The following is a 15,386-nucleotide window of genomic DNA, read 5'->3' as shown; positions in this document are numbered from 1 at the left end:
TCCTCCGCTCTTGGTCATCCAGTCTTATTGTTTCCAGTCGGTTCTTGTACATATAGACCGTTACTACAGTTTCCCTGTAATGTATCGATTTTTTTTTTGGAGAATTTCAAACAACTTGCGCAACTTTGAGGATGACCACAGATCCCATGTACAAATTGAATACTGGTAATTGTAACACAGACTCTGGGACATAATTTAGTTTGTTTGGCAAATAGTGTAGTGTACCACTTTTGACAGAAAATGCAAATTTCATGTAAGTTTCGCTTCGTTCTGTTACAGGAAAAGTTCACAGTATGGCGCGTGGCAAACTGCCCCTCCTTCTGGTTTTGGGAGCCACGTGCTTCTTCACGGAGCCAGCAGCTGCAGCCGACTACAGCAGTAAATTGGTGTGCTCTGCATGTGGAGATCACAAACCAGCTGTCGACGCTATGCTAACAGGGTGCAACACATTTTTACTATACTGTGGCCTTCCACCTGAGGAAGCAGTGTGTTACGCCGTCTTAGCAGTGCACCTGTTGGCATCTACGGTAAGTACATGGAAACAGGGGTTGTTTGTCCGTGTAGCACTTGTTAGGGATTCGACACAGAGCTGGAGTTCAGTTAGTGACGGGGGTGGGGGGAGGGTGGGCACAGTTTGTTACTTTCTGCGTCCACCCCAGATATAGACTGCCATCACCTCCACACCAATTTGACTACAGCAGTGATCAGTACATCGCTCAAACATAGCTTCCAAGACATATCAGTCTGAGAAATACAGTATTTCAAGAACATTTACTTCAACATTTGAGAAGTACAGATGTCATCCAAGTTGATTTATGAACTATAATGGCAGTAAATTTCAAGATCAACATAAAATCAAAGTGTGCGTTGACCATTATCAGTATTTCACTTAGCACTACATTTCTTATCCACAGATCTGTAAATTATGGATAAGCAAGCATGTAAATGAGGTGAATGGTGTCTCCGTCGTTGTTCCCGCATATATTCGAGAAGTCAGCCTGTCATTTTTGTCTTATTGGAAGATATTTCCCTTTTCTGTCTTGCCTTATTCGTTTCCAGGTGTTTCAGAATAATCTAGTTAAACACGAATATCGCATTCATTTCTTACGTTACAAGCGGTTTCAGCCGAGATTGGCCATCATCAGTTCTACAAAAGAAACAAATATAAAAGCTAAAAGAGGATTTACGCAGGTTACTTCAAAACTGAAATCCAATAAAATACATAAAAGTGATATTATGCCACGAGCCTGTGACTGAACGCTCATGATTTTACGTAAATTCGGTCTGTACTTTCCTTCCGAGTGAGATTCATACGAAGAAATGCTACTGTGCCAAACCTGCCTTCCTCTGATGCTCATGGTGTTAGGAAATTTGCATTTCAAATGTTTCTACGATTGGTATCATCCAAGGGAACGGAGCAAGTCATACTGAAGAATAATCATATGATTAAAATAAAAAATTAATATAAGAAATGATATGAGAATGCAGTATCAGAATGTGACAATTTAAAACGATTGTAATCGCTAAACATGCCATTCACCCACATGTATTATACACACATCACAAAAAGTTTTACATCACTTCACAAACATATATTACACACACATCAAAAAAGTTAGGCATCACCTCGGTTCCGAGAGTTCGGAACCTGCGCAGAAAATTAGAACAGAGATCAACATAAACATCATATCCTCCCATTTTGTTGCTCATGAAAACCACATTATGCATTTTGTACCACGATACAGCGAGACCTTCAGAGATGGTGGTCCAGATTGCTGCACACACCGTTACCTCTAATACCCAGTAGCACGTCTTCTTGCATTGATGCTTGCCTGTATTCGTCGTGGCATACTATCCACAAGTTCATCAAGACACTGTTGGTCCACATTGTCCCACTCCTCAAAGGCGATTCGGTCTAAACCCCTCACAGTGGTTGGTGGGTCACGTCGTCCATAAAAAGCCCTTTCCAATCTATCCCAGGCATGTTCGATAGGCTTCGTGAGTGGAGAACATGCTGGCCACTCCAGTCGAGCGATATCGTTACCCTGAAGGAAGTCATTCACAAGACGTGCACGATTGGGGCGCGAATTGTCTACCATGAAGACGGATGCCTCGCCAATATGATACCGATATGGTTGCACTATCGGTCAGAGGATGGCATTCACGTATCGTACAGCCGTTACTGCGCCTTCCATGACCACCAGCGGCGTACGTCGACCCCACAGAATGCCACCCCAGAACATCAGGCAACCTCCACCTTGCTGCACTCGCTGGACAGTTTGTCTAAGGCGTTCAGCCTGACCGGCTTGCCTCCACACACGTCTCCGATGACTGCCTGATTGAAGGAACATGCGACACTCTTCGGTGAAGAGAACGTGATGCCAATCCTGAGCAGTCCATTCGGCATGGTGTAGGGCTAATCTGTACTTTGCCGCATGGTGTCGTGGTTGCAAAGATGGACCTCGCCGTGGACGTCGGAAGTTAAGTTGCGCATCGTGCAGGCTATTGCGCACAGTTTGAGTCGTAACACGACGTTCTGTGGGCGCACGAAAATCATTATTCAACATGGTGGCGTTGCTGTCAGCGTTCCTCCTAGCCATAATCCGTAAGTAGCGGTCATCCACTGCAGTAGTAGCCCTTGGGCGACGTGAGCGAGGCATGTCATCGAAAGTTCCTGTCTCTCTGTATCTCCTCCATGTCCGAACAACATAGCTTTATTTCACTCCAAGACGGATGGACACTTCCCTTGTTGAGAGCCCTTCCTGGCACAAAGTAACAATGCGGACGCGATCGAACCACGGTATTGACCATCTAGGCATGGTCGAAGTACAAACAACATTCCTGGTGGAATGATTGGAACTGATCGGCTGTCGGACCCGCTCCGACTAATAGGCGCTGCTCATGCGTGGTTGTTAACATCTTTTGGCAGGTTTAGTGACATCTCTGAACAGTCAAAGGGACTGTGTCTGTGGTACAATATCCATAGTCAACGTCTATCTTCAGGAGTCCTGGAAACTGTTCCGCGTCACCGGCCGCTACTCGCGAAATCGGACGTTATAGCTGCCCTCTGTGTGCCTAATGCGCACGACCTTGGCCGTGAAGCAGAAACAGAAAGCACCCTATCACTCAATGAAGGGTTTGTGATGTTATTACTTGGGCAAATAACTACATCATTATTACTGTTTTTCTCGGTTGAACCAGGTGTGCTCTAACTGGATTGTTATTATATGATAATGGTGATCGACTTCTGATTTCAAAGTAAGTGGTGCATATAGGGACTCGGTCGTACATTTCACCTACTATTTCAAAAGCACTACCTTAAACTTAGCTTTGACTACCTTCTATGTCGTTTTGACACAGTGATTATATCCGCAAGTCTAACGGCTTCTCTTTGCATGTGCAAGGAAATAGATGCAAGTGACTCACCTTACTAAACTTTCTGAAATGAATGTTATGACTATGTTCTTACGGTCGATAAGCTCTAGAGGTGATAATTTTATTTTATTAATTCTAATATTTACTGAGAAATAACGATCGATTCTGTCAATCAGATTTATACTTAAAAATTGCAAATGGAAGAAAGCAGTATTGTTTCTAATGTCACGTTTAGGCAGCCAAATTAAGACTTTTACGTTAGTAGTTATTGAAAATTATGAATTGGATTATGAACTTTCTTTCAATGTAGTGGTTTCCATTGTGTTCTGCATCCTCATGCAGATGATCTTTGTTGATCCTTCCACCCGTAGGGACAGTTCCCATCCCAAAAACCAAGAGTGTGTCCTGAACCTTTGTACGCTCCTCCGCTCTCCTTGTCAAGGCGGTTGGCTGAATGAGAGGTGACTTCTTACGCCGGAAGCCTGCGGCCGACACTAAATGATTTTCGTTAATTTTTTTAAAGTCAATGACGCTCCCACCACACTATAGGTTCCGTCTTTTGATGATTAGCAAGGACTATCTGTTGAGCAGTACTACTTGCTTTTTCGATTTAGGAACCATCTAAAGCAAGTGATAGAATTCTGTATGTCATTGTACAAAAGAATGAATGTTTATGTTGGGTCGGGAGATTTATGATAATGTCTGTGAATGTTTGTTTTCGACAGATTGCAAACGGTTGCTTGCCGTTAACTCTTGAAATAGTTAAATCCAAGTAATTTGTTCTGTGTTCCAGTTTGAGTCTCATTGTAAATAGTACTTCTGGATGCATTCTATTTAATCCACCTGTTATGCGTCCAACCTGTGTAGCGTCGTCTCTGCTTAACGCAATGAAATCGTCGACATGGTGAATGATGTTATCTGCTATATCTCTGTGTTTCCCAAAGAATTTCTTTTCGAAGTAGTTGACAAAAATTTCAGCAACTGTGGATGCTAATGCGTTTCCCATTGGGAGAGCATCATCATGATGATAACATTGGTATTAAACGTAAAATATTTGTTGAACCAATACTACAGACTACAAACAACGCAAGCAGAACCAACCGATTTGCTCCACTTGCCTAACCTGGAGGAAGTGTGTAAAATTCAAACTTTGACCCTGCGATATAGGATGGTTACAGTAAGACGATCCTTCTGTTGGGTATACAAATGGTCCCTAGCCCGTGAGCTATCGAAAACACTTGGCCCTACCTTTCTGTCACCAATAGAACCCGAGGCGTGAACTTCGCAAAAATCCGTTTGTATGCGCGGGGTTTTGGAACATACAAGTAGCTCATGCTACCGCACACTTACCAATTGCACATGACTTGTCCCATAACTGACCTCCGACCTAACACATGCTAAATGAACAGTCACAATAACAACAAACCTGTTCGACATATCTGGGTGGTGCAACAATTTTGTTGATGTATGTAATAGTTTCGTTATTTCTACACGTTAAAACAAACTAACAGAGTTCTGCACTGAGCCAAATACGAAACATAACTTGTCGTCAGGAAGTTGTCTACTAGACCGCCCATTATGCCGGTATTCTACGAATGCGTTATGCTACGCCCGCGAACAAAAAGGCTCTGAGCACTATGGGACTTAACATCTAAGGTCATCAGTCCCCTAGAACTTAGAACTACTTAAACCTAACTAACCTAAGGACAGCACACAACACCCAGTCATCACGAGGCAGACAAAATCCCTAACCCCGCCGGGAATCGAACCCGGGAACCCGTGCGTGGGAAGCGAGAACGCTACCGCACGACCACGAGCTGGCCCGCGGATATTTAAATACTTCCTACCACTCTGGACTCCATCTCACGAAATGAATTGCCTGTACTAGATCTGATAATGTCATTTCTAAGCAAAATAATGCAGAAAGTTGTACTTAGTAATTCAAACAGTGTAATTCAGGGACATAATTCTGACTGGGGAGAAATCATGTATGAGGTTCCCAAAGACTAAAACTTAGGCCCACTAATGTTCCTCATATACGTAAAAGATCTTCCGTCTAGTACACAACAAACAGAATTAGTTCGTTTTTCAGATGACGCTAGTATTTTAATCAGTCCAATTATACATACAGAAACAGAAGAAATGGTAAACAAAAGTATAAAAAGTATCATTTACTGCTTTTTTCTGAATGATTTCACTCTCAATTTGAAAAAGACACAACATGTTCAGTTCCGCACATCCAGGGGTACTACACCAATGACAAATGTAAGACACGGTAAGGAAATAATAAAAGGACTGGAAACTTCAAAAGTCGTAGGGAAAAAAATATTTTGGAGTAGTTCAGCCACATTTGATTGATTGCAAATCTTGGAGAGAGACAAACCAGTAAGTTGACATATTATTCATATTTTCATTCAATAATGCCATATGGAGTAACGTTCTGGGGTAACTCATCATTAAGAAAGAAAGTCACCATTGTGAAAAAACGTGCTGTAAGAATAATATGTGGTGCTCACTCACGATCATGTTATAGATATCTGTTTAAGAAGTTGGGCATTATGACCGCTGCTTCACAGTATATATGTGCTCTCATGAAGTTTCTTGTAAATATTCCACTACAGTTCAAAGAAACAATGTGATACATAATCACAACACTAGAAGGAAAAATGACATTCATTACTCCACAGTAAGGTTGTCTTTAGCACAAAAGGAGTGCACAGTGCTGCAACAAAAATTTTTGATCACTGTCTCCGTGTTTGACAGACAGAAAAATAAAGTTTGGTAACAAACTGAGAAAATTTCCCCCTGACACCTCCTTCTATTCCGTAGAAGAATTTCTCTTAATGTAATGCGTAGAAAGTGGTGGGCAGGAATTACTAAATCACATCTGTATATATATTTTTTATCGTAAAAAAGTCCTTAAAATGTTCAGAACGTAGCCGTATGTACAAATTAATTTGCTATCTCAATGTAAAATGACTCGTTCCATATCATTGGGATCTGTCGTGTAAAATGATCCATGTAACGTGTAGCTAATAACTAACTGCTATGCTATGGATAACGCAGTTTTCTTGCGTGCTTTTAGAGGTTGCGCCCTTATGATAAGTGCCAAAAACTTGTTAATTCTTTTACTACACTCTCAGTTACAAATGTTCTTTACTTTTATGAGCAGATTTGTACAGCTTGCTATAGGACAGGCTTCTGTGTATTGTGATGGGTAATACAAATTACAGCCATTGCCATTTTTTGTGCTGTCAATTGTACAAGTATGTTTATGTAAGACACCCAAAGGGTTGTCTCAAATATTGTGTTTGATTTAAAATATTGCTTCCACCATTATTTGGCTCGCAGTAATGTTCTCTCGCTTTTTCGCTTTTACAGTTTGTGCAGCTGTTCCCGTCAGCCCTCGCTGTATTGACGATCGTCGTCGAGGCTCTCGTTGCACTAATCGCAGCGGTAAGCAACCCAGTTTCGAAAAAAAAGTTCAGGTTTTTTCCAAGTTTTTATTATTACGGTGTATAACGGCACTTTTCTTTTGTTACAGCTTGTAAACGACCTCGTTCTTGGCTCTTACATGCTGGCATGCAAGTCAAAATGGGTTACGTATTTCTCCCAGCTATCATATGTAAGTAAAGTGTGTTTTCTATTGCTTGATAATGACGTGTTGTGGTTGGACAAAATGTGCTCGCATTGCAGGGAGGAGGCATGCAGGCAAAGCAAAACCCAAACGATATCATCCCACCTTCCTGCTTCGCAAGTAGCGGTAATTCATGTACACTAAGGTGACACAAGTCATGAGATGGCTATATGCACATATACTGATGGTGGTAGTATAGCGTACTCAACGTGTAAAACAGCACTGCTTGGCAGAGCTGTCATACGTTCTCAGATGATTCATGTGGAAAGGTTTCAGACATGATTATTACAATGAAATGAACACCCTTAACTGTTTACAGGCGTTGACATACGTCAACGGGGACAGATGAAAATGTGTGCCCCGACCGGGGCTCGAACCCAGGATCTCCTGCTTACATGGCAGACGCTCTGTCCATCTTTTTTTTTATTTCATTTTGTTCGTTTTCATTCGGTGTATATGATCGGGGCGGACGTCGTAAGACACACTTTGAAGTTCGTTGTTGATCTATTAACTCAGTTTTTTTATTACAGAGGGCGGCTAACCCTCTGACCGAGCACGCTGAGCTACCGTGCCGGCTAACTGAGCCACCGAGGACATAGAGAATAGCGCGACTGTAGGGATTTATCTCTGGCACGCCTCCCGCGAATCCCCACATTCTCAACGAATTGTCCCGCACTACATTCGTAGTGCCCCCGCCCATTATACTCATTACTCGAGGCGCGTTGCCGATTCCCGTAAGAATTCAAGCACTGTTTGTGCATTCGCACAGAAGAAGAAGGTGGTCAAGTGGCCGGTGAGCCTTAACTATATATATACTAGGATGGTATCTGTTGTTTCGGACATGTCCGATACCATCCTACTATATATATTCAGACATGATTATGACCGTACGACGGAAATTAACAGACTCTGAACGCGGAGTGGTTGAAACATGGGACATTCTGTTTCGGAAATCAAGAGTGTTCAAAATGGCTCTGAGCACTATGGGACTTAACATCTATGGTCATCAGTCCCCTAGCACTTAGAACTACTTAAACCTAACTAACCTAAGGACATCACACAACAACCAGTCATCACGAGGCTGAGAAAATCCCTGACCCCGCCGGGAATCGAACCCGGGAACCCGGGCACGGGGAGCGAGAACGCTACCGCACGACCACGAGCTGCGGACAAATCAAGAGCGTGCCGAGAATACCACATTTCGAGCAATGTCTCTCACCACGGACCCTACGACCTTCACTAAACGACCTATAGCAGCAGCATTTGCGTAGAGTTGTCAGTGCTAAAAGACAAGCAACACTGCACGAAAAAACCACAGAAATCAATGTGAACGTACCACGAACGTCTCCTCTAGGACAGAGTGGCGAAATCTGGCGCTAATGTGCTGTGGCAGCAGACGACCGAAGTGAATGCCTTTACCATCATCTGCGGCGCCTCTCCTGCGGTCGGGACCATATCGATTGGAAAACCGTGGCCTGGTCATATGAGTCCCAATTTCAGTTGGTACTGTCGAGTGTGTCACAGACCGCACGAAGCCATAGATCCAAGTTGTCAACAAGGCACTGTGCAAGCTGATGGTGGTTCCATACTGGTGAGGGCTGAGTTTACATGGAATGGACTGGGCCCTCTGGTCCAGCTGAACCGATCATTGACAGGAAACGGTTATGTTCGGCTACTTGGAAAAAACGTGCAGCCATTCATGGACTTCATGTTCCCAAGCAACTGTGGAATTTTTATAGATGACAATGCGCCATTTCAACGGGCCACAATAGTTCCCAACTGGTCTGAAGAACATTATGGACAATTCGAGCGAATGATTTGGCCATCCAAACGGCCTGACATGAATCCCATCGATTATTTATGGGACATAATCGAGGAGTTAATTCGTGCACAAAATCCTGCACCGGCAACACTTTCGCTGTTGAGGACGGTTATAGAGCCAGCACGACATAATATTTCTGCAGGGGACTTCAAGCTTCTTGTTGAGTTCATATCACATTGAGATGCTGCACTACGCTGGGCGAGAGAGGTCCCATGACATTTGTCACCTCAATGTGTAGCTTCCTGGAGACAACAATAAAATGCTTTTAAGACGACATTCACACTCCCTCTTGGGTTATACCGGGCACAAACTGATCTATTGTATTACTGATTACCGGTTCGAGCCCCGGTCGGGGCACACATTTTCATCTGTCCCCGTTGACGTATGTCAACGCCTGTAAACAGTTAAGGGTGTTCATTTCATTGTACTGATTACCGGGGTTACTCCATGCGCAAAGAGAGCAGTCGTCTGCTGCAAAAGCTTTGAGCACTGTCTCCTACCTTCCATATTATACAGGCGAAAGTATCTAAGAAATGTGGAGTTTTCTAGATGTAAAAGAAGCGAAATGATAATCTTGTCACGTTGTGCAAATTGTTAGTTTCTAAGCATGGAATATTGTCATTAACAAACTGGCACAGTAATTTCTTAAGTGATTCAGTGCTGCTTCCAACTGTTAAAGTTAAGCGTATCTGCGCACTACTGGAGATTTGGAAGTAATATTTGTCGGTTGTTTGGCCATGAAAATTCTGTCATACTGGTCTGCTGTATTCATTGTACACGAGGCACAACACTGAATCTAGTATTTTTGAGTCAAACGTCAAATCTATGATTAAAACGTTCGAACTATCACAGCTGATATGATAGCGTGTCATTCGGTTAAAATGGCATATAATCCTAAAATACACAGTCAGAATCGAGGAATAGTCTAACATTCTGTGTGAATAGGTCCTGTTCTTGCTTGGGTTTCACAAACACTGTTGCTCATTCAAGTCTATACTTCGAGTTTGACAATGTTTTAATATTATATATGATTCGGTTTAAGAATCGTGAAAGAAAGTTGCATACGTGGAAGGCTCATAGAGACATCATACTGCTTCACATAGATTATATAATGGCAAGATAGAGATTAACAAACCAAATTTTAAACTGCAAAACGTTTCCATAAGTAGATGTGGACTCTGATCACAATTTATTGACTACGAACTGGAGACTGAAACTGAAGAACGATAGGATATAGTGGGAACGGGCGCCTGGATAAATTGAAAGAATCACACGTTGTTGAGAGTTTCATAGGGAGCATCAGGCAACGACTGACGCAACAGGGGAAAAATACAAGACGAATGAGTGGCAGTGAGAGATGGGATCGTGAAGGGGACAGAAGATCAAATAGGCGAAAAGACATGGCCCTTCCCTAATGAAATACGTCAATAAAAATATATATCCTTTTCAAACCAACAGATCAGTTTATGGAATCTGTACTAGAAAAAGAATAATCTTCACAAAGACTTAAAATCACTTACTTTGGTCCAAATAAGTGTCCGTAATTCAGAAACACACATTTTCAGTAACTTGCTAGCAGCTATAAAAAGTTTAACTACCAATAAAGTTCGATTTAAGAGGAGACTGAAGGCTGTATTGGTAGCCAATTCCTCCTACTCCATCGATGAATTCCTCAGTAGAACCAACTGGTGTGTGTGTGTGTGTGTTACTGATAATATCAAATAACGTGAGTATTAGTACAAATTCATTCCTGTACAAATTCAGTGCAGTAATGTGATCATCTTTTCTGTTTAGTATCTATTACCTTTTACATATAACTAAATTTAAAATTTATTTCACTCTTTCCAAATACATGACAATCATGTCATTTCGGATCTGTGGAAGATACTAGGTAGTTATAATTGAAGTGCAGTTACCCACAAAGGTCCAGTGTAGGCTGTAGTTATAGTATTACAGCGAAACGTGGTAGATATGCCAATGCGGTAATGCGGAAAAAATTAGTTCCAATTCTGACCATCAGAAGCAGATATGACATTATACAGCAACTAGCCGACGTCCCTGGTGCTCATATTGAACAACTGCGGTTAATAATAAAATCAACATCACGTGTTTCTCATTGGTTTCACCTTCACTGCTCACTTCTCTTTCGCAACCTGTTACATATGGAAACATGTCTATATGCCTCGCTTGCATTCACTGCGCCAGACTTGTACCTAGTGGCCACTATTTTTTTCCAGTGTAACTAAGTTCCACTTGTTGATATTAGAATATCTATCAATTTCGCTGCCACACGCTAATTACAGTCCACATTGGATCTCTGTGAGTAGTGGCCCTTTATTTATGACCACCCAGTACCTTAACATATTTATTATTCGTTGTAAATTTTTGTTATATGTTCTTGGTTTTCTGACGTGTCCTGCACCTTGGAGCATCTCCTCACTGTGGATCAATTGGAACAGAAAGCACATCTAATCAAGTAGACATAACTGAATAACATCCGAGATATTAAATTTAACTGAAATGTGAAAATGCTGCAAATGAAGCAGGCGAGAGGGAATACAGACGTCCTAAAAATGAGACTGACAGAAAATTAAAAATTGCTATGCAGGTACAGCTAGAGGATAAATGCAGTGTGCTATAAAAGCAGGCATGACTAAATGAAAATATATACTGCCTAAAGGAATGTTAAAGACACCTGTCGAGAAAAGCAGTTGTATGATTACCAAGAGCTCAGATGACAAGCGTGTACTTAGCACTAAAGGGAAAATTGGAAAGTTGAATGAATATGTAGAAGGGTTGGACAGGGAAAATGAACTTAAGGACAGTACTATAGAAAGAGAAGAGGAAGTAAACGATTGTGAGACGGGAACCAAGACCCTTGGAGTAGACGACATACCCTCAAAATTATTGATATTCTATGGCAACCAACCATGAGAAAAATTTTCCAGCTTGTTCACAAGACATAAGACATAAAAATATTTTTAGACTTCTAGAAAAATTTAATAATTTCAATTCCAAAGAAACCAGATGATAACTGGTGTGAATATTACTAACAATGTTGACTGAACAGAATGATTTGAAGTTTTAAAGCTAGCAGAGATAAAATACAGGGAGTAAAAGTTATTTACATCGTGTACAGAAACCAGACTGCCGTTACAAGCGTTAAAAGACATAAAAGGGAAGCAGTGGTTGAGAAGGGAGTGAGGCAATGTTGTAGTTTATCACTTCAGTTCAGTGGAATGGACTGCACCTTGCTGTTTGGGCAACAAAAGAAATGATGATAGTCGATGTAGAGAGGCTACAAAATGCAGATTTAGAGCAGAAAAAAAGCTTTCCTCCAAGGGAAATTTGTTAATACCGAATTCTGGAGAAATTTTTCTGGAGTGTAGCCTTGCACGTATGTGAAACGTCGACAGTAAAAAGTCAGAAGGGAACAGAGGCTTTCACTGTACAAGCCTTCTAAATAAAATCCTGTACGTAAGTAAAGTTGTAAAGCCTTTTCACAATCAGCCTATATAATATATCGCTACTACAATAGCGCGTTGTATAGGTGTATGCACCTGCCCACAAAACTCCGAATGCACCGTTCGGCAGTGACACTGTGCGTGCTGAGTTGATAGGTGTGTGGTGAGGGGGGGGGGGGGGGCAGAGGAGCCCTGTTTACCGGAACAGGTAGACACGTGAGGGCAGCTGACTTAATTGCACATACAACAGCTTACTTACCCATTATCAGTCATCATAGCTAAACTACTAATATACGAGCACAAGTGTAAAATAAATAAATAAATAAATAATCCAGCAGCTTGATGCATGTTGAGGATGAACTTAGAGCATTGGGCTAGTTTCAAGATGAATGTGTTGTTTCATTTAACGGACATAAATGCTAGTCACATAATAAAAATTTTAAAAAGCTTCACAAACGAAGTGGCAACATGTGATGCTGCTCACAATTGGGATCCGCCCATTTGAAATGTTGCATATGCTGCTATAGTGGAGTAGTATTTGTTTCACCTATGTATTAACAGTTCTTAACGATTGAAATAGTTTTTGGTACTCTATTCTCTTACTGATATTGTCAACTAATTGCTTTTGAGGAGATGTCATTGGTTCAAGTGCAGTTCTTCAATACAGCTGTAAGTATCGAACATGTTTCGTGTATGTGATAATGTTCCTATTTCTTATGTCCTCATTTTCTTTTCAGGTTCTTCCTTAATGGACGACAACAGATGCGAAACGGCGGTGAAGGAAATAACTAATGCTGTAATCTTATCTGAACAGAAATACATGAACTGAGCGCCAACATTTGGCAAAGAGTTTAATTTTTCTTTATATCTTCCAGATAGTATGAATATAAGATTTTTGGGGCATTTGTCACACAGAACACGTTGGGGAATTTTGAGAGTGTAAGCACACCGGAAAAAAATTATCTTCCACGGGAGACATCACTCTAATACAGTGTAACATCACGTCCAGCGTTGATAATGGCCCCACTTTGACGAGGAAAACAGTCATCCAAATTCTACAGGTCTGCCATATCCAGCCGAAGGTGATCAGCACTCTTAATTGCATTTAGATGTTATTCACCAGGAAAATTACATGACTCAGCTGGGGAAGCGGTATTTTTATACTTCAGTTCCACAGTCTGCACTGTCATACAAAATCCCACTGAAAATTTATTTTATGACCTTGTAAGTTAATCGAATGCACAACGGAATTAATGAGGAGCTTTCAACACGACGATTCAGCGAGAATGTCTCGTTACATGTTCGCCTCACGTTTCGTAAACAGAGCTCTGTTTCTATGAGAGATTTCACGAACAAAATAGGAGCACGGTAGACTATAAGTGAAATTGAGAACAAAAGTGACAAACATTCCATAAAATGAACATTTACTAACAGAAAAATCTCTTCATCCTTATGTCGCACATAGTGTATTGTGAAAAAAAAAAAACTAAACCCACATGGTAACACACGGTGCATAGGGGATGGCTACTAGCAATTTTAACACCAGCACACGAACCTCGTGGAAAGAAATAGGGAATGTGATTACTTTAGGGCGTGAAATAACTCTGAATCTCACAACACACAATCATTCATGCGACAGAAAACCATGTGCAGGAACATATAGTGCATTCATATTAGCAAGCACTACTATTACAGAACGGTTTTGAAGAACTGAAATCTAAGCCCACTATCAATAATTCAAATAAATCCCAACCTATCGAAACATCGCCCAGTGTATAAGTATTCATTCTGTTCAGAGAGTTGAGTTGGATATGATGTGTGGCTATTGACGGTGGATGCCAGTTTTTACTCACCCTGTCAAAATATGTTAAAATTGATAATGTTTGATACACTCCAGTTTGGATACGCATGTAGGCATTGTTCCTGCTCAATGACGTACGAATTATTCGATTAGTCCGTCTCCTGGCTGAAAAAAAGTCTACTCAGAATGCACGTGGTGGTTGGCACTGCACAGATGAACAATTTCAAACTGAACAATCATAAATGTCCAGAAACACAATTAGAATGATCAAAATAGAAAACAGAAATTGCAGATAATTCGCTAAAGCCGCTCAGTAAACTGAATGGCTTGAAGACTTTACACAGTGTTAACTTGGTACAAAGGGTTGCTCTCATAGTTCACAAAAATAAGAAAAAAAACAAGAGAAATCTGTCCAAATATTGCCTACTTTACCACGTGCAATGCATGTACATTTTAATCAACTATTAACCACAGAAGCAAGTCCTGAATACAACTATGGATGGTGATGAAGGCACTGGTTCAGCATCAAACCTAATACCATTTACGAAATCAATAAACTGAGAAAGTTTTTACAGTAAAATTAATATCGACATCAATAAGTTCAAAAATGGTTCAAATGGCTCTGAGCACAATGGGACTTAACATCTATGGTCATCAGTCCCCTAGAACGTAGAACTACTTAAACCTAACTAACCTAAGGACATCAACAACACCCAGTCATCACGAGGCAGAGAAAATCCCTGACCCCGCCGGGAATCGAACCTGGGAACCCGGGCGTGGAAAGCGAGAACACTACCGCACGACCACGAGCAGCGGACGACGTAAATAAGTGTGTCAAAATGGCATTCTACAAAACTTTATGGAACTTGAAGTGCACCAGCATCTTTCACAGAAATTAATAGAACTCTAAAATTTCCAAAAAACAAAAGGTCATGTGGTGTTGGTGGAATTTCAAATGGAATTATCAAAAGTTGTTCCAACTTCATAAATAATGTCCGTAGGGACGTATGTAATGTATCACAGGGAATATTTCCAAATATGTTAAAATAAATATTTATTAAACATCTTCTGAGGAAATGTGACAAGAAAGATTTAATCAATTATTGTCGGAAATCCTTACTGACAAATATTTATCCAAAATATTCGAAAACACAGTATACTCAAGGGTACTCTCACATTTAAATACAAACAATTTTCTTAACAAATCACATTCGTGAATGGTAGGTCGTCTGAGAATGCTATTTATACATTCACTCAACAAATAGTACAAAATTCAAATAATAAATT

General features: G+C 40.9%; 1 protein-coding gene across 1 annotated transcript; it reads left to right on the top strand.

Annotated features, from left to right (window-relative positions):
• Nucleotides 1-284: 284 nt before the first annotated feature.
• LOC124619936 lies at nt 285-13,129 on the top strand. The gene is made up of 4 exons (XM_047146585.1): nt 285-527; nt 6,757-6,831; nt 6,920-7,000; nt 13,036-13,129. The coding sequence occupies exons 1-4, from the start codon at nt 294-296 to the stop codon at nt 13,045-13,047; spliced, it is 402 nt and encodes a 133-aa protein (XP_047002541.1). The 5' UTR covers nt 285-293; the 3' UTR covers nt 13,048-13,129.
• The last annotated feature ends 2,257 nt before the right edge of the window (nt 13,130-15,386 follow it).

The sequence above is a fragment of the Schistocerca americana genome, chromosome 6, assembly GCF_021461395.2.
Source record: "Schistocerca americana isolate TAMUIC-IGC-003095 chromosome 6, iqSchAmer2.1, whole genome shotgun sequence".
NCBI lineage: Eukaryota > Metazoa > Arthropoda > Insecta > Orthoptera > Acrididae > Schistocerca > Schistocerca americana.
This window is presented reverse-complemented; position numbering and strand designations above follow the sequence as displayed.

Bases quoted from the DNA above. Each gene is read 5' to 3' on its own strand.
- LOC124619936 (XM_047146585.1), top strand. From the start codon at position 294: ATGGCGCGTGGCAAACTGCCCCTCCTTCTGGTTTTGGGAGCCACGTGC. The intron at 528-6,756 runs GTAAGTACATGG...TCGCTTTTACAG, and splicing joins TGCACCTGTTGGCATCTACG to TTTGTGCAGCTGTTCCCGTC. The intron at 6,832-6,919 runs GTAAGCAACCCA...CTTTTGTTACAG, and splicing joins TCGTTGCACTAATCGCAGCG to CTTGTAAACGACCTCGTTCT.